The following is a 19,235-nucleotide window of genomic DNA, read 5'->3' as shown; positions in this document are numbered from 1 at the left end:
GTAACTTTGCTCCTGGAAGCGTATTCAGTACCTATGCACATAACAAAAAGTAAGAAGTTCAACATGTACTCCTTAAGGACAAAGTAGAACTGGCTTGCTTTACAAAATAAAAGCACATAAAGACAAAACAAAACAAAACCCCAAACAGTTTCAGTATCTAATGTGCAACACAGTTTCCTCATTGTACAATGCTATAAGCAATGTTTTGCCATTCTCCACTACACCTCTCTAACTTTGGGTTTGCACAAGTCCACAGCAGTAGGTGCTACTGACACAGAAGAGAGGCACAGGCACCATGCAAGCGCATTTAAAGCATAAAATTAGCAACCATGAGCTGAAAAATACTAGCTTGCACACTGCTCAAAAAGCACCATGCTTTAACAAATGCAGCACACGGGAGGTGGAGGAACTTAGAGGCAGAGCAGCTTTGAGAGCTTCACAATTTGTGATTTCACTGTGATAGTGGTGCCCCATATTCCCCAAAATAGAGCCTTTTTTTTTTTAAACCATTTTATTGCATCTCAGTGCGGTATTAAGGAAGGTACATCATAAGTGTGCACCTGTTAGTGACCTGGAGAAACCGTGTATTCTGAACTACTCTTCTGACAATGCTCTGAGGGACTCCGGAGCTTCATGTGACTCCCAGCTGTGCTCCTGCAGCACATTTGTCAGCTCCTGGGGTTAAAAAAAAAAAATTGTTTTTCTGTAGACATGTAATAGAGAATAAGCAATTACACTTTGTAGGTCAGATGTTTCAGAAGAAATCAAGAGGAGAAATCTTGGCTTTATTCACAGGATAAAGTGACTGACTACACCTGACTATTTTTCCCCACACACATAGTTATAATACATCACCAAATTTGACAGTGCCAGGCTTGCCATGGGACCACAGCTAGAACAACTAGTTCTGCATAGCCTCCCTTTCCATCCACCTGCTTTCAGTTCAAGGCAAACTGCGTTCCCAGAGCTCTAACCCTGGAGACCCTGAGTTCTTGCTGCATGTGCTGCTGGTCTGGTCCTAATGAAACCATCCTCAGCACAACTACAAATTTCTGATGAGGTTGAAATCAGATTTGTCCTCCTGAGTTGTGAGAACTCACTTTTTCGGCCAATCCAGGGAAAATGTTTTTCGGCTTCTTTACCAGCACCTCTTTCTTCTCCCATGCCTCTATGGATTTTGGAACATCCTACAGAGAGCTACAACCTCACCACCCCTAAGTTTCTTACTTTCTCGACAAGGCTGTATCATCTTGCTCCTCCTGGGTCCACTGCCACCACCTTGTGGTGGCAAATTCTAATTAACAGTAGAAGCACAATCTGATTGATATCCTAACACTAAAAGATTTAAATAGTTTATGCCCAGTAAAGCATAATACACCTATTAGCAAGACGAAAAATAAGGATAGCAGAGCTGACATGAGCACCCTGCCCATGAACTCTTGGTTCGTGCCTTGCACCCCTCTTTTTGCCCCACACCCTTCCACAAAAGGCTTACTCAACAGCAGAAAGATGCAGGGGGTCTTCAAAAGGCTCTGCAGAGACACCAATGTGATCCTACACCTTTTGGAAGCTACACCTTTTGGAAGCATTTAAGCAGTCACCTCTCCTACAGCTCATTTTTTCTCCTCAACCTGAACATGCTTCTCTAAGGTCAGGTCAAAGAGGAATGAGCTGCAGCTGCATCACATACCTGACTAAATAACCCCAGCAGGTGAAGGGACTTTTGGCATCTCAATTGCTTACACATGGGAGCAGAAGAAAAAAAGTTGGTCTCCAAAGCACACAGCTGAACTTTTATGAGGGGGGTTAAAATTGTCCATGGGCAGCAAAAGGCTTCCTTATTTCCAGCAGTCCCAGACTGAAGAGTGGAAATGATCCAAGGTCTCTACACAAACTCACCAGTCTCTTTGGGAGGGAAGGTCATAAGAGATGGGACAGCAGAACTGAACTGTGTGCCCCACTTCCACAGGGCATCAGCAATGCAGTAACTTACAGAGAAAACACTTATGAAGCCAGTTGCCCTGTGATTTACTCATGAGTCAGTATGCTGCGATAGGAAGATTGTTTATGGCATTCAGGACATCCCAAAGAGCTGACATTATAAAGCGTATCAGCATAAAAATGAGAAAAGTCCTGCTGCTTAAGGCCCCCCAGAAAGGCCACATGAAGTAAAAACTTCCACAAACAAGCTCTTTCCAAACCCACGCAGCAGCTGCCTACCTGTTACCACATACAAGGGCCTGGCCCAGCTCTATATATCACATCACAGAGTACCTCATGATGTGAGGTAACGACACAACGTATCGTTACCTCACAGCGAGGCAATGACTCCTCTTTGCTAAGCTTCCTCATGGCCCTCCTACCCCAGCTCATAGAACAGTTGTCATCTTACTGTTTGTTACCCAATTGCTCTTTATTTTACTGATGCTTACTTGAAATCCACGGCCTTCTTTTTCACGTTTCCACAGGGCAGTAATTTAGAGAAAACACTTATTAACCCAGTTGCCCTGTGATTCACTTAAGTGTCAGTACGCAGCAATAAGATTGCTGATGGCATTCAAGGCATTCTAAAGAGTTGACATTATAAAGTTTATCAGCATAAAAATGTGAAAAGCCCTAGTGTTTAAGGCCCATAAAAAAGGCCACATGAAGTAATTACTTCTTCTACAAACAAGCCCACGGCAGATTTGTGCCTTGGAGCAGCCGCATGGCTGTCACCACACGTAAGAGCCTGGCCCAGCTCTGTACATCATACCCACAGCATACCCCATGGACACCCCAGAGATAACACCAAGGCAGCAACTCCCTTGAATCACTGCTCAATGGGACATAAAAGCCCTTCCTTTGGGCAGCAGATACATTGCCCAGGTACCCATTACCTTGGGATCCTAAGTTTCCTCATGACCCTTCTGCACCAGCTGAAACCACAGCACAGTTGCCTTCTTTCCTTTACTCAAAATGCTTTACCCAGTTTGTTTTACTGATACTTACTTGAATACTTACTCCTCCATCAGAGAGGACCGAGTGGGTCAGATCAAGAAAATCCACCGCCCTCTTCTTCACATTTCCTCATATCCAGAAAATACCAATTATGCAGCCTATTTGTGTAAATTACGAAAACCAACCAACCAACCAAAAAGGCACATATACATATTTTCATGTCACAATTAACAAGTGGTATAAGTTACAAGTTTTCCAGTCATTTAAATACATTTCAGATGGATATGCTATACTCAACGTCACATCTACTCCTTCTGGGCATTTGAGAGAAGAGACTTAGTGGAGTAGAGGCTGAGGACAAGACTGCCTCCATTTACACCCCTCTCACTAGAAATGAAGGGTTAAAACTGATCAACCCCTGTTATGGTTGGTGTGCTCCCAGCACTGAAAAGTCCAACCTTTGGTTCCTTTCAGCATGCATTCTCCAGGTTTTTGCTTGCTCTTCACAGATCTTTCCTGCTTCATCTTCCACTCTCTTCTCCACATCAGAGAGAAGCCCAAGTCATCTTCTTTCTGTACCTTCTTCCCAACCACAGACACCAGTACCTGATGATACTCAGTGGCAAGACCTTCCCCAAGGGAATCCTGGCAAAACTAGATTCAGGGGTGTAATCCCAGACTTTTTAGTTTCATTATAATTGCTCTTTCTCTTCTTCAAGCCCCACTTAGTGGATACCCTGACTTAACGCACATGGCACTCTCCATATTTGTCACTAGACTTATAACTCAATTGAGATTGAATTAGACTAAATCACGACTAACAAGTGACCACTGAATAAAGCCAATTCAGTTCAAATGGAGCGTCTCTGCTAGCTTTAAAGCTGCTGCTTTTGTTTCTAACTTCCAAGTCAGAATTCCTCTCCTTTGCCCCCAACAAACACAAAATGAAAACATTTCATTCCTTTGTGGAATTTTATTTGAACCAATTGACACTAAACCAATACAATACAACAAAGGGACCAAAACAAGCAAAACCAGACTCAAGTATTGTCAAATAAGGCACATAAAAGTCTATATGCACAATCCAGTGAAACAGACAGTTCTTTATATTTATATATATGCACACACTGATATATGTGTGTGTATATATAGTTTTAATATATATATATATTTGGAGGTAGAAAAATTTATAAAAATACTGATAATTCTTAAGCAGTAGTAGATCTGTTAAAACAATAACTGTTGAGGTCCCCTTTTTGAAAACTGCTCTGTTTATCAGTATTTATTTGGCATCTGATCCACTATGTTTGTGCTATTTATCTTTTTGTTTGTAAGTATCAAAACAATGCCATCAGTGTTAAAAAATTTCAATACCATGAGAAATACAATAAAGAAATTACAAAAGGGTAGAAATGCCATAAACCTCATGGTTAGTGATGCAAGAATTCTTGTGGAGGACATTGCCTTTTTTCCTTAAATTCTATAATATGTTGACATTTTATAGGCCTAATGACGTTTTTAGTAAGCTGGCTATATCTGCTGGAATGACTCCTTCTCCTGCAGAAACAGAGAGAAAAAGGAAAAAAATATGTTATTACAGCATTAACTATTTCACACAAACTGACAAAACTCTTGAAATCTGTGCAGTCGGTGGATTCATTCACAACTAATTAAATTGCAGCAAATTCAACTGATGAGTACGGGCTTTCTAATTCATTTCCAATGAAACATGAGGGGTTCATCTGCACAAAGGAATATCCAGAATCAAAATAGATTACAGTGACCTCCTTAATGCAGCTAAGTGGTCATCACTTCGTGTTGCAAGAACCTTACCTGAATCAGCTGCAGTCATGTCTTTTTCTAACTTCAATTTCTGCTGGCTGACTTTGAGCATCGATTCCTCAATAGTGCCTTTACTGATAAGTTTTATGACTTGCACTTCTCTAAAAAAACATAAAACAGGGTAAGTCCATTTTATAGATTCTTTGAATAGCAAAAAAAAATGGGCAGACTCTGCACCTTTGCTCAGCTGGCAATGGTTTAAAGCAAGGAGAAGAGCCACAGAAGAGGCCAGTGGTAGAGCTCTAGTTTTCTGTTTGGATCAACTGTGCTTCGTACTGCCAGAAAACTTGTCCTCCCCTGTGCTCTCAGCCACCTCGATCTGCAGTTTTCAAACTGGCCTTAACAAAACCCACCATCTCCTTCTTCCAGTACCACATCTGAAATAACTGGTACTGAGCACAGCCCATCACTCACATCAGCTCACTCCTCCCATCTGGAGGACAGATGGGCATGTCCCTCTTTAGGATACACATTGGCCTTTTCAGAAGTTAGAAGCCTTCTCAAGAGAACAAATAGCATTGCCAAAAGGTGTCAAAGGATTCAGACTGGCCTTCATATATGTCAATTCCTACCACTAGAAATTTGAGAAAGTTCTGCAGAACTGGGAAGTGAAATAGCATAGAGAAAATACAGGTTTGTTCTGCCAGCGATAAGAGCAACCACCATTACAATTACCTAGCTCTTGCACCATCTAGTCTCTGCTTAAAACGAAACCTGCAATCATGAGGCAAGCCCTCCAAGGAGGGCAATGTTTTCAATAAAAACAAGCATCATATTTAAGAAATCTTACCTTGTTTGTCCGACTCTATGGCAGCGATCTTCTGCCTGTTTGTCGTTGTACGGATTACAATCAATGTCGTGAAGAATGACGATGTTGGCTGAGGTCAAGTTAATCCCCAGGCCACCAGCTTTGGTCGACATAAGGAATACAAATATTTCCATATCGGTATTGAATTCATCTATTAGATGTATCCTACAGAACAGAAGCATAGCCATATGAGGCCTTAAGAAAAAACAACATTCAAGTTCCAGAGATGGACAGGCAAGTTAGGAGGACGATGCTTTGAAAAGGAGAACTGGGACTTTGCAAAGCAGCGCAAGCGAAGACCTGAAGCAGAAAGGAAATGGGTCCTGACAGTCCTCAGCAGTGATCAGAGCAATGTACCTCGAGTGACAGACCAAAAGCCAAGAATGAAGTGAGACTTGGAGACTTCTGTCACCTCCCCTCTCTTTACAGACATCCATTTGTTCCCTTAACTGTAGCATGCAAGCCACATACCTCTCAGAAATCTGGGTTTTTCCATCCAGCCTGATGTATTTAAGCTTCAGATGCTGTAAAAGAACTTCTAGGATATCCAACATCATCGTAAATTGGCTAAATAGAACAACGCGGTCACCCTGGAAAGAAAAAAGCAGCATAAATGCTTAAAAAATATACTAACTAGAGAGATTCTTTACTAGTACAAGTCATTTTAATTAGACTAATTTTAAGTAGATTGGTTTTTTCCAAGCTCAAACACTATGTAGGATTCCAGGAAGCCAAGCCTGACTGCCAGTGAAGACAGTATGTCCGGTATTTCTGCTGCCTTGTCTCACGCTTGTTACTGAGTGCTACAAAGTTGTCATTCTAAACCTAGAAATCACTAGTCCAACACACAAATAGAATAAACCTACTCCCATCTATAAGCATCAATAAAACAAATTTCCTCAATAACTGTGGAAGTCATTTTTCGTGGCATATAGACCATTGGCACGTGCGATCTGAAATGAATGAATATATAAATTCAGGATCTTTCTCTGAAGTATTATCCTACATCTCAACTTGTAAAACAGGCCAGTTTGGATCTCTGACTGAGCAGCAGCATCTCATGCCTTCCATAGACGTAGTACGCACACACTCAACACATGCAGTTGGGCTTTTAACACGGTAAGATCTTGTTCGACTGCCCAAAAGAAAGTCGTGCTCACAAAGTTCATCAGCTGTGAAGACCATACTCACCCTGCTTATACTAAGGGAACAGAGTTAACCCAGGATGAATATTCTAAAACTTACAAAAAATGACAACGGTAACTCTAATTGTGTTGCTTCATTATGCATAAAATGTACAGTTATGTATAAAATGAAGTGCACAGGCAAGATTTTGCATTAAAATGAAGTATTGCTAGGCAATACTGTACATCTACATGTGCATCTACTAAATCACAGGGCAGTATTCCACAAAAAAGCTCTTACAGCTATTTTACTGACAGATACGAAATTAATCAGCTATGTAAAGCCAGTGAATAGGCAGACAAGAGGTTTTGACCAGCTATCTGTAATACAAACCTTTGCTTTAAGGTCTGAGAGAATGTGCTCCAAAGTTCTGAATTTCCCAGAATCCAAAATTTGATCAATTTCTAACTTGAAGTTGTTGACATGAGCATATTGCTTGCAAAGCAAATGCAGCTCGAAATCCGTCATTACTGTCATGTCCTCGAAGATAAGCTCAGGGTTGGCATCACAATGTGTGGATTCCTATTAGCAAAATTAAGGGGAAATCATTCAAGACATAATCCTGCTAACAAGACAAGAAAATAAATGTACACATACATCCAAAATTGTGGGGGGAAAAAAAAAATACACACAGAGTAGCCAAATTAGATATTGAGAAATGCCAAAGTGTGGCTCATGCAAGCAACAAAACATGAACTCTGCAACCCCAGGTTTACAGGACATAGTAGAGGGTCAGTGTTATGCCACAATTCAGCTTTTACCAAAAAACTACCAAAAACTAAGTGTATGTTCTATCTCCACAGCCATTACCTAGGACCCATCAAGCCCTATGGCCTTTACCCCTGCATCAGACCTCTTCCCCTGAAGACACATTCCCTAAAAGGGAGGTCCAATCCTTGCATAGATGGTGAAGACATGGGAAGTTCAGCCCAAGATGTAGGCTGGGGAGAGGGATGTCATGCCTGGAATAAAGAGGAAAAGAAAAGCCGTATCTGGAGAGTATGATGGTATCAGCAGAAATAAAAAAGGGTCCAAAAAAAAAAAAAAAGTGTGACTTCTCCCCTTTTCCCCAGTCAGAGTTCAACATGAATACCTGGCTTGAGTTTTTAAAAAGAGCACAGAGGTTCAAAGCCAGCTGTAACTTTACAAAGCACTAGCTGTATATTATGATGCTTGGGTATTTTTGTTTTTGGTACTTTACAAAGAAGAAACATCTTTCCCCAGACTCCACAGGCATTAGCACAAGCCAACCTAGGAAAAAATCCCCAGCTGTATCCTACTTACGCCTTGCCTAGTTTACTTCCGTGCAACCCACATCTCTTGTCCTTCAGAAAATACTAGTAAGCTCACCTACCTCCTAAGATGTTTTCATAAACATTTCTATTTCAAATACTGCAGAGAACAGCTAGTAAAGGGAGACTAATGAAAAGGAGAGGACTGCAGTCCCAGAACTGTTCTTTCCATTCTAATAGCTGATATAAAAAGAGCATGTTACACAGCCACGCACACACAGAACTTAACTAGAGCGCTGGAGAGATGCCACGGAGAAATAAAAAAGCACCAACAATGAATTAAGTTTTGCAAGGACACTTTTGACCAAACGACTCACAACACATGACTTAAATTACATGACCATTTTTAAGAAATTGCAGACTGCTGCTGAATTTTACTACCTTACCCTGAGCATAAGTGCAGACATCGTCCTGAGCTTGTCATCTGTGTAATAGTGACGGTGCAGGAGAGGGTGATTAGCCATCTTCCTGAGCTGCATCATTACGTTTCCCATGTCAGAATTCTTCTCTGCAAAAAAGAAAGATATAAGGTATATTCAGAAAGTTATATTCAGACAGAATTTATATCCAGAAAAATTCTCACAAGGGATAGAGTCACTTAATGAATACATTTCTGCGGAGCAAAGGCTAGTTATAATCATTGTAATTATAGGCATGAAAACAAACAAACAAACAACCAGCAAGAAGAAACAAGACTGCCATGTACCATTACTCTTAATAGTTTTCTTCAGCTTATTCACAAGCTCAGAGTACATTTGTTCTTGTTTCTCAGACATGTCGCACAGTTCAATGACATCTCTTTTCGGAGGCAGCTGTTTAAGGACCTGAAAAGTTGTGAAAAAACAAATATATAAAGGTGCATCATGTAAAAACTGCATTGTAGTGAGTAGTCAGTAGTAATGTACTACCTAACAGGTCAGTTTTAAGGTATTTTATACCTTATCCCCGAGCAGCCTTAGCAGCTGCCAACTGGAAAGCAATTGTACACTCTCCATTTTTCATCAGTAAAGAAACAGGAAAAGCCAATGAAGTAACATCCTCTGTGTACTTCAAGACTGGACAAACCCCCAGATTCTTGGAAAGCACTCTCCTGCTAACCAGAAAGTTTTTATGAAACCACTAATTACTGACTGTGTGACAAGTACAGTGAGAGATCTCTCCAATTCTTGCTGAAGGGAGAAAACGTTACTACAAAACCAGGCACAGTTTGGTGCTTCAGGTGGAACATTTCTCTATTGAGATCCACTTAACTGTGCTCAAGTCATCTTTCAAATATGGAAAAAGCCACTAAGTAATGAGCAACAAAACCCAAAAAGTCGCAGCAGCAGGTCATGTTTTTGCTTAGAAACTCTCGCAGGATGACTAGTAGCTCAAGGATGGTTTAGAGTCAGAAGGAAACAGCAGCAAGCCCCGAGTGTAGAAGATTCACTGGATGCAAAGAGCAGTACCATGACACCAAGGCCCTTCAGCCTTTGCAGGTCCCTTCCCCTTTCTAGCCAAACTATCCCTGAACAAATTTGGCATTATATTCATTGAGAGCCTCGGATACTACCACTACCAAATATTATTTTAGAGAACATTTTACCTCATCTTTTACTCTTCTCAAGATGAATGGCTTGATTATCTGTTTGGCGTGGGCAATCCTCTCCATTTCATAGACACTTTGCTCTTCCACAGTCTTCTAGGGAAGATATTGCAAAAGGTCAGTTAGGGGGTGCCAGATTCCAGCTCTAATGATACTACCTTAACTAGGCTAAACTAAAAGGAGAGGGAGGAGACACACAGAAGAGACAGATTTCACAGGATCACTGGAAGTCTCCAATATCCAACTATGACACATTTTTAGCTGAAAGAGGTTATTGCATTGCTTCTTATCCTAAATTTTTATAATCCCCTTATCTGTTTCCATAAGATACCAACAAAAGCTATGCAGAAACAAGAGTTTAAGAGCAGAAAAAAAAATGGGAAGAGAAAAGCTAATACTTACTGTTTTTGAAGAGAACATCCTTTGGATTTCGTTCTTGCTATTACTGAACATATGTGGCATAACAAAATTTAAGAGAGACATTAATTCCAACAGATTATTTTGAACAGGAGTTCCTGTGAGCAGCAAACGATTCTTTGCCTATTTGTCCAAAGGAGAAAAGAGGAGTGAAAACCATTCGTTCAAAAGGTTGGGGAAAACAACACCACCGTACGGAGAGCTAAAAAGCTGCCTTGGTTTAACTTCAATGATAAAACTTTTTTACTTTTTAAAGTAAGTCTCTAACAGAGTAATTTTCTGGTGAAGCCAACAAAATGATTTAGAGATTGTGAAGACCTCAGCTCATAACCATTTAAGAAAACTTATATAGTGTAACCTGGCTCTATCAGGGTAGTGACAGGCAAATAAAATCTTGAAAAAACCTGTAATAATTTAAGCAGCATAAGTCTATTATGACTATAACCAAAAAAATGAACCCAAACTTTGCTGTTTTCAAGAAGATCCTGACTCACATCTAAAATGCCAGTTTGAACTTCTGAGGTTTCAGTTTAGCCCAAACGTACCCCAATAACCAAATTCCCTTACATTAATGGTCATGAGGTATTGGTAGCGCACAGCATTCATGTTCTTTAGCATATGGCCTTCATCAAAGATTGCATAGCTCAGTTTCAAACGGCGAAACAGTCTTCGATCATCGGCACTGCTGATTGCACAGTTATACCTGCCAGAGAGATATATCAGAGAAGACATTAAAACCAATCTTAACACAAACACCCTGCTGCCACAGGAATCCTAAACACTGCATAAAGAAACCCCAGGGGCCCTAAGTAACATTACCTAGAAATAATCAACTATAACAATTTACTGCTAGCAGATAAAGATAGCTCACTTAATGAGCCAATACTCTCCAAAAACCTGAAATAACCCATTAGCACAAAAAATAAAATAAAGAATCAATAAAAAACTCCAAAATCTCAGCATTTTGAGTTACTCTTCTGTGTCTCAAGAAGCAAAAAAAGGACAGGTCAGAACATTTTCCATCTGCGTCACTGAAATGATACTGAAAAGAAGAACTCCAACAGGTTCTCACTTTTGGTTTTTGCTGTTCTTGTCTTGTTTGACATTCTCATGCTCTTTGGAGAAATTCAAGCATTACAGAACTATCCGATTTTGTATCACCACTAGAGGTCAGGAGGAGCTAACCAAATTTCACTTGTTCTTTTAATTGCTCTACTTACGTTGTTATAATCACATTGAAATGTTCACTTTTATTATAAATCCCAAATCTGAGAAGTTTCCTCTCTTCTTGGGATCCTAGAAAAGCACAAAACAAGGGGCATATTTTTTTCATAAACAGAATATTTAAAAGATTAGACAAAAGTAAAGGAAATATTTGGTATTAAGTATCCGCATTTAAACAATTATCTTAATACAATGCTCCAAAAGCAAGGACCTTTTTTAGGCTAAAAAACAAACCAACTCTATTATTCCTGGATTGATTTCTAGATTTTATTCCTCACCATAATATAAAAGGACACTCAGTTCAGGACACCACAGGTTAACTTCTCTTATCCAGTTATCTGCAAAAACAAACAAAAAATCACAGCAAATACCATCTCGAACAGCTAAACTTGATTATGTCTTATGCAATTTCAAACATAGTAAGAGAATTCTGCCTTCTTCAGCATTAAACCAAAATATCTCAATTAAAACACAAAATCCTCAACCCACTCCTGAAGTCTAAGAAACCTCTTCTGAAGCCCAAACACATACTTGATTTGAAGAAGAAGATTTCCTCTTGCTAATAAGTATTCAACAAAGCCACTTTAACTCACTCTAGAGAAAGCTACTCTCTACTAGATATCCTCATTGGCTTTGCTGAGCTAAGCTTTACTCCGCAATATTTTTAATTCCTTCAGACCAGGGTCTTTAAATAACAAAGACACAGCAGTAGCCTCAACATTCTAGCATATAGCTCTGTTTGGAAAGAGATTCTGTGTAGTAAAGGCTTGTTTGAGTTGGGGGCTGATAACAGAGCATTTTGAATGCAATAAAACCTATCCCCAAGCGGAGCCTGAAGACTGGGATTACAGCCAATCTTCAGGAAGACTACTCAGCTAAATGAGTTCAGATTATAACAAGCATTTTTTTGTGACATGTATATAGCATATTATATATGAAAAATATGTTAAGCCTAATTAATTCAGAGCAAGCATGTCTCTTGTATGGCCTGCATTCCAATTCAAGTCATCTCTGGAACTGAATACCACCACAAGAAAATTAAGTTTCCTTCACAAACCTTATCTTCATCTGACTATCTGTCTTTTTTTTTTTTTTTTTTGTCATTATGAAGCTTTTAACTTACCTAATGTTGAAGCTGGCACAACTATGACATGGGGACCTTGATTGCCCTCTTGGTAGAGATGAGCCAGAAACGCAATAGCTTGAATCGTTTTTCCCAAGCCCTAAGAGAAAAGAAAAAAAACATTGAAACGGAATTTACAGTCTCTAGAAAATAGTAGGCCTTTGCACTCATTAAAATGTAGTCAATATTAACTACATGCTTGCAAATTTTCATAGAATAAATGTTTATCTCTATCAAAAAAGAAGGGATATATAGAAGATAAGGGCTCACTGCAAGCAAGAGCTGGACAAATACGATGTACTCTAGCTATGGGTAAATAGATACAAAAACAAATTATGTGATAACCTGTTATCGTACAAGTGATTCCATCAAACGACATCGAGCAATTAGCAGTGACCATGAATACTATGGTCTTAGCAAGGTACTTGTTCAAACTGCAGCATCTAACAGAACAAGTGTTTTCCAAATGAATTTGTGTTTCACAGGACTGGATGAACCTCAAGTTTTCACAAAACAGCACTTTATATCTAACGCCCAGTAAATCACTGGGAACAGTTAATGCTATGTTTTATTTTCAAATCAAACGAGAGCTGGGCAGCTACCACTTTGAGAAGTCACAGAAACATTCGGACAAACTGCTTGTAATTTTATCAACAAAAACAAATTAGAAATTCACTCCTTTACTGCAAATGACAAGCAGATTCTAACAGTCATTTGCAATACTTGCAGTGATTCTAAAGACAACCCTGCCAAAATCTTTGCCTCCGTGTTCTCCCCCATACAAGTCTCTCCCCAAAACAGTTTTACACTCACCATTTCATCAGCCAAAATGCCATTCAATTCGTGTTTATGCAGAAGTGCTAACCAGTTCAGTCCAATCTTCTGATATGGCTTGAGCTTCAAACTGTGAGAAATTGCACAGTTTACCATGGGATCATCTTTTTTCTCTCCATGAAATGCAACTACATATTTATCACTTAACGGCTAGTTTAACATTTTCTATATTTTATTCTGCTCTGGACCACCTACGCAACCGATGAGCATCTCAACATTTATTTAATCAGTCAACAGTATACTAAAGAGCACTTACCAACTTTCTATGTAGTCTATCTTCATCCTCCTTTACCTTAAACTACTAAAAATCTAGAATAAATTCTTCTTTTAAGTGTTAAATCAGTGATCAAAGACATTAATTTTTAAAATACATAAAATTAGGCAACATTTAGCAGTTGCATTACAAAGGTGATTCTCTTACACCCTAGTTGCAATAGCACCAAAAAGTCCCAAGCTCAGACAATGTTCATAACACACTTAGCACTAACTCACCTACCTCACCATTTCTGCCCAAGAAGAAAACCCCCTGATAAGCTCCCTTGAAATAGTTCCCTTCTCCTCTTAGTTCCTGTTTCAGCACAGCTGAACATCCTTTTGCTATTTACCTCTAATAAGGAGGTGCTATTTTGGACATTTCCACTTTTTCAAAGGTGACAAGATTTAAGATGTTGGCCCTCAAGCAGACCTCCTTATCTGACACTTGGTTAAACATCAAAAGGTGCTAAGATACCTCTGGTTCAAAATGGAAGGTTGCTCGATGTTCCATCCGCATTCTCCATCTTCTGTGATCCTGGTTGCTTGCTTGGTCAGTTGATTTGAGATGTCTTCACATTTATTCATGATTTTTAGGACCACAGCCCTCTCTTTCAGCAGTGTCTCACAGCTCCAGACTATCTCTTCTGATAAACCAGGAGTCTCATTTAATTTGGTTAACTGCAAAATAATTAAAAAAAAAAAAAAACACACACAGAGACTCCACTGTGAACACTGATATTAGACAGGGAAGTAACAGAGCAGTTACTACCAGTGGGCAACTCTTGATATCGTGCCAGTCATTTTTCACTTCATAAAGTTTTAAAAAGATCAGACCTCCATCAATAAATTTGACTTTAAACTTAAACTTTAAACACTATACCACCTGTAGAAAGGGCAAAAATCTTCTATAAACACAGTTACAGTAGTTGATGCCAGACTTACCATCATAGCATCTTTATGCACAAAATTGTTTCACTCCAAAGACGAATATCTTTCTATTGGAATAGTTAAGAAATCTAAGAATGCAGCCAAGCACCAGAACCTCTGGATGTGCCCCTTATGTGTATTTACACCAGTAGGGTGAGCTTTGACTCCAAAAATCCCACTAGGAGGGATGCCCTCTGCTGACAGCCTGCACAGTTATAATGTCCACGTATTGGCGGGGTTTGCTCTTTTGTTTCCTTTATACAAAAATCTGGAAAGTTGACCAACATTGCACTGAATGACTAAGCCACTCACGTCAACACTTGCAAACAAGTTTTCTAAGCAGACCCCTTTTGATAAAACAACTTGCCAAGAATGTGATTTTTAGTGAGAGATTTAAAATTTCAACATTTCTTTCAATGCCTAAAGCTTTCGCTGGCATGAACACAAGTCCTACTATCTATAAATAAAGGCATGGGGAATGCAGACATCTGTTATAAAAAAAAAAAAAGTACTATTCTATGTCAGCTGGTTAGCATTCTTGCTCAAGTTACAACAAGAATAAGTTTCAGTCACAACTTTACAAGTGGAAGAAACCAGGTGCTGCCATGTCACATCGGCTACAAAACAGATCCTCAGGTGGCCCTGGAAGTTACTCGGGTCTCCAAAAAAGTTTCAGCTTATAAAAAAGCTTCCCAGAGAGAGATATTTTGGAGTTGTTATAGAATCATCCACTCAAACCACCATGAAATAAGCTGCCCTACAATCCATTCCTAACACACATTTCTAAACATGTCCAACTCTGAGCATCTGAATTTAGGAAGCTCTTAAAAGATTCCATGAACCTTAAAATTCACGTCCTTGCACTTAACGGCAGCCTGAAAACCACAAGATCTTCCTCAGTTCTTCTACCCATGGACAAGCAGTAACAGCTTTACATGCTGCTACAAAAGAAATATATACCATAAAAATCTATTTTAAAGCTAAGCTAATGGCTTTCATGCTGAAAAAAATGCAACTCTCCACACTGCTCTACCACCCCTTTAACTTCTCTGTCCGAAAAAATCTGGGTCATTGACTTACAGAATCTCTTAAAAATAATTAAATCCACACCGATACTAAACATCTGCCCAATTATATGCAAACCTCAACTACCCTGGACAAGTATTCACAGGACTGGGTAAACAGGCACTTGCTGACAGCAGCCATCTCCCTCTCAAAGACTTTGGGCTGCAAACAGGCCCGTACAGCTTAGTTTCTGTTCAATGTTCGACACAGAGCAAAGCAGAACAGCCCTGTAGCAAATAGTTCTGCAAAGAATTAGGCTCAGGCAAAACCCAACAAGTTCACAAAGGGATTGCTTTGTGGCAGATGTTCTACGAGAAGCCAAAGGCTCGGGGCAAAACGGATTTCTGTTGCAGCATATTTGCACTTTTTTTCTTTTTCCCTCCCTACAGTCTTCCTCATCTCTCCCCCTGCCCCATTGAACACAGCATGCAAAGACCCTTTGCTATCCCTAAAAATGTGCCTGGTATGCCTGTTAGGCAGCAAGGCACTCTAAACAGCATATTATGGAGTGCTGTGATTTTAAACACAGGCAGAACTTTTTTTTTCACAGAAAAATTAAAAATAAATCTTGTATACCTCACTGGAGGTGGTTTCTGAACACTTACTAATAAGGAGGAAATAAAACAATACAAAGTAAAAACACACCAATTAGTTTATAAAAAAAAAAAAAAAAGGCCTACACAGTTTTTGTTTTAAATCCCAAACTTTAACCAACTAAACTAAGAAAATCTTCAGTAATGGACTTCAAGTTTTTTCTCACAACGTTGTCCATGTCGGTTCCAATGTCTTTCAGACAGCAGAAGCACGGGAAAGGTGAAGGAAACATCCATGCCACATGAAACAACTGCAAGCAACACCCAGTGCATAATCTACTCACCAGCAGTTACCGTTTCTCCCCCTCTGCCGTGCAGTGTGGTTTATAGCCTTTTGATGCCTCAGTCTTCATTAATAAAAACACAGTACCTTGCTCCTCTATAAAATGGCTGCATTGCTTAGCTAGCAAAACCATGCTGAAGGCTTAGTTGCAGTATACGCATTAATAAAAAAAAAAAGGGACAGGCAACTCCTCTCTCTTCTATGGAGGAAATATCCAAGCTGGCATCTTCACTCATGGAGCAGAAGCTGCTGCTGCTCAAGTAGCTGCAGTAAAAGTCCTGCCACGTCCTCGGCCTCTGCATGGTTTGGCAGCTAAAGAGCTCACGGCAGCCCAGGCAGCAACCCCTTCCTACGGGAAAGCTCTCACCTCTTCCTCTGCAGGGAAATCACCCCAGTTCCCGGGCTAACACTGACTGACAGCCATGTCAGCCAATCAGCTGGAGCTTTTCGGGAAAATCTCCCCTTCCTTCCCTCTTCCAGAGGTCATATGACACTGTTGCAGGCGCTATTGGCTTGCAAGGAGCTCTCTGCTCCAGCCTAGCCAGGAGGAGGCCACCCAGCTGTGCCTGCCTGGCCTGGAGGCCCCTGGGCTGCAGGCCTGCTGGGAACATGGGAACAAGAGCACAGGCTTACCAGAGCTTCCCAGCTGGGGAAGGGCCGCAGCGCCAGGAGCTTCTCTACTTTCTTCTCCGAGCACCGCGGAATCAGAGCAAGCTCGCTCGGAGAAGCGTCACTCAAAAAGCTGAGAACTTTCACTTTGTAAAGTTCTTCCATTGTTTCATTACTGCTATCGTAGTCTTCATCAAGGCAGTTATCAACCTCTGAATCGGAGTCATGCTCTGTAAAATGGTTGGTGCTCCATATGCTTTTCTTGCCCTTTGCTTTTTTCCTAAAGGCATCCGGCTCCTCTACTGATGGCTGCTCTGCCACTGGTGGCACCTGCTCTTTCCCTGGCGGATGTGGCTCTGCCACAGGTGACACTTGTTCCTCCTCTGGTGGCTCTCGTTTCCGAGTCCCTTTGGTCTCATCCCTTCTTTGGTCTCCTGAGACTTCCTGCATGTTGGTATCTTTGCTCCGGGAAGTGTATTCGGTACCTAAGCACGTCACAGGAAAAGTAACAAGTTCAATGCATGCACCTTAAGGACAAAGTAGAACTCCTTTGTTTTACAAAATAAAAGCACATAAAGACAAAAAAAATCCAGTTTCAGTATCTAATATGCAACACAGTTTCCTCACTGTACAATGTTATAAGCAATGTTTTGCCATTCTCCACAGCAGTAGGTGCTACTGACACAGAAAGAGGCACAGGCACCACGCAAGCCCATTTAAAGCATTAAATTAGCAACCATGAGCTGAAAAATATTAGTTTGCATACTGCTCAAAAAGCACCATGCTTTAACCTATGCAGTACACAGGAAGCGGAGGAACTTAGAGGCAGCGCAGTTTTGAGAGCTTCACAATCCACATTTGTGATTTCACTGTGATAGTGGTGCCCCATATTCCCCAAAATACGGACCTTCTTTTACCCTTTTATTGCATCTCAGTACAGTAGAAGGGATATCATAAGCATGCATCTGTTAGGCAACTGCAGGAACTGGGTATTGCCAGCTGAGCAAGCACACGTCTATAAAACCCTCCTGTTTGAAAGCATTCTAGCTATGGTTCAGCAGAATGTGCACATTTTTGAAATGCCACATGTAAGGTTTCTTCTGTCTCTACATCTCCCTCCCACATTCAGTGTGCACCTATTTATGTATGGGCAGCAGTACTGAAGGACCGCTGTCAACATTTCTCTGCCCTAAATGATGATCCAAGAGCGAAACAGCTTGTGTCACTTGCAACCTACAAAGTTACTTTAAATTACGGATTTACAGATTACTTAAGTTAGAAAAATTAACCCTTATTTTTAACCAATGACAAAGAGAATAGCTCTCCCAACTTCAGCATGTTGCAGAATACAGCATATATTGCTACAGAATTACAACTTTTTATGTTAATCTATCTTTAGCACAGGAAAAATATCTCTCTCTACTCCCAAAAAGGAGTAGAAGGAAGGAAAAGACACTAAAATTGAAAAAAGATGTTTTCCTTCTTCTGCCTTCCCCTAAGGACTATTTTCCAGGTATGACCACAGGTTCTAGGTACAGCCATCCCTGGACATCAAAAAATATATATTCTGGAAAGTTGTTTTGTTTTGGGTTAAAATGGAGCATAAATTTGTGTTTACTCTCTTGGTCTTCTGAAAATACTCTGAGGGACTCCAGAGCTTCACGGAAGTCCCAGTTGTGCTCCTGGAGCACGCTTCTCAGCTCCTAAAAAAAAAAAAAAAAAGTTTTTAAATGTTTTTTCTGTAGGCATATAATAAGGAATAAGAAATTACACTTTGTGGGTCAGATGTTTCAGAAGAAGTCAAGATGAGAAATCTTTGGTTTATCCTTATTCACAGTTAGAGACACCTGAACAAGCTCTGCTTCCAGTAGCTTAAGAAACAGTACTGAAAGACTCCAATTTCTCCTCTTGCTGGGGGCAAGGTGCATGGGGATTAACAACACAAGGAGAGTCTACTAGGAGAGAAAATGATACTTTCAGAATCTCACAGGATGAAGTGACTGACTACATCTGAGTAATTTTCCCCACACACATTTTTATAATACGTCACCAAATTTGAGAGTGCCAGGCATGCCACGGGACCACAAGCTAGAACAACTAGTTCTGTGAAATCTCCATTGCATCCATCTGCTTTCAGTCCAATTCAAACTGCGTTCCCAGAGCTCTAACCCTGGAGACCCCGAGTTCTTGCTGGTCTGGTCCTAATGAAACCATCCTCAGCACAACCACAAATTTCTGAGACCTCATCCAAAT

At 40.3% G+C, this 19,235-nt stretch overlaps 1 protein-coding gene across 1 annotated transcript in view; it reads right to left on the bottom strand.

Annotated features, from left to right (window-relative positions):
• Positions 1 to 4,315: 4,315 nt before the first annotated feature.
• SMARCAD1 (SNF2 related chromatin remodeling ATPase with DExD box 1) overlaps positions 4,316 to 19,235 on the bottom strand; it is a 28,962-nt gene continuing 14,042 nt past the window's right edge. The window contains exons 9-25 of the mRNA XM_088529634.1: positions 18,591 to 18,685; positions 17,007 to 17,385; positions 13,981 to 14,183; positions 13,230 to 13,320; positions 12,417 to 12,516; positions 11,572 to 11,631; positions 11,290 to 11,365; positions 10,637 to 10,772; positions 10,055 to 10,192; positions 9,653 to 9,748; positions 8,774 to 8,891; positions 8,454 to 8,575; positions 7,109 to 7,297; positions 6,062 to 6,180; positions 5,573 to 5,755; positions 4,774 to 4,883; positions 4,316 to 4,497 (exon numbers count right to left, since the gene is read on the bottom strand). Of these exons, the coding sequence (XP_088385760.1) occupies positions 4,439 to 4,497; positions 4,774 to 4,883; positions 5,573 to 5,755; positions 6,062 to 6,180; positions 7,109 to 7,297; positions 8,454 to 8,575; positions 8,774 to 8,891; positions 9,653 to 9,748; positions 10,055 to 10,192; positions 10,637 to 10,772; positions 11,290 to 11,365; positions 11,572 to 11,631; positions 12,417 to 12,516; positions 13,230 to 13,320; positions 13,981 to 14,183; positions 17,007 to 17,385; positions 18,591 to 18,685 (2,274 nt within the window). The 3' untranslated portion in view covers positions 4,316 to 4,438. The remainder of the gene's footprint in view (positions 4,498 to 4,773; positions 4,884 to 5,572; positions 5,756 to 6,061; positions 6,181 to 7,108; positions 7,298 to 8,453; positions 8,576 to 8,773; positions 8,892 to 9,652; positions 9,749 to 10,054; positions 10,193 to 10,636; positions 10,773 to 11,289; positions 11,366 to 11,571; positions 11,632 to 12,416; positions 12,517 to 13,229; positions 13,321 to 13,980; positions 14,184 to 17,006; positions 17,386 to 18,590; positions 18,686 to 19,235) is intronic.

This window comes from Tinamus guttatus, unplaced genomic scaffold (genome assembly GCF_059628265.1).
Source record: "Tinamus guttatus ecotype Peru unplaced genomic scaffold, ASM5962826v1 Tinamus_guttatus_pri_ptg000028l, whole genome shotgun sequence".
Lineage (NCBI taxonomy): Eukaryota > Metazoa > Chordata > Aves > Tinamiformes > Tinamidae > Tinamus > Tinamus guttatus.
Note: the sequence above shows the minus strand (reverse complement) of the source record. Positions and strands in the feature narration are given on the sequence as shown.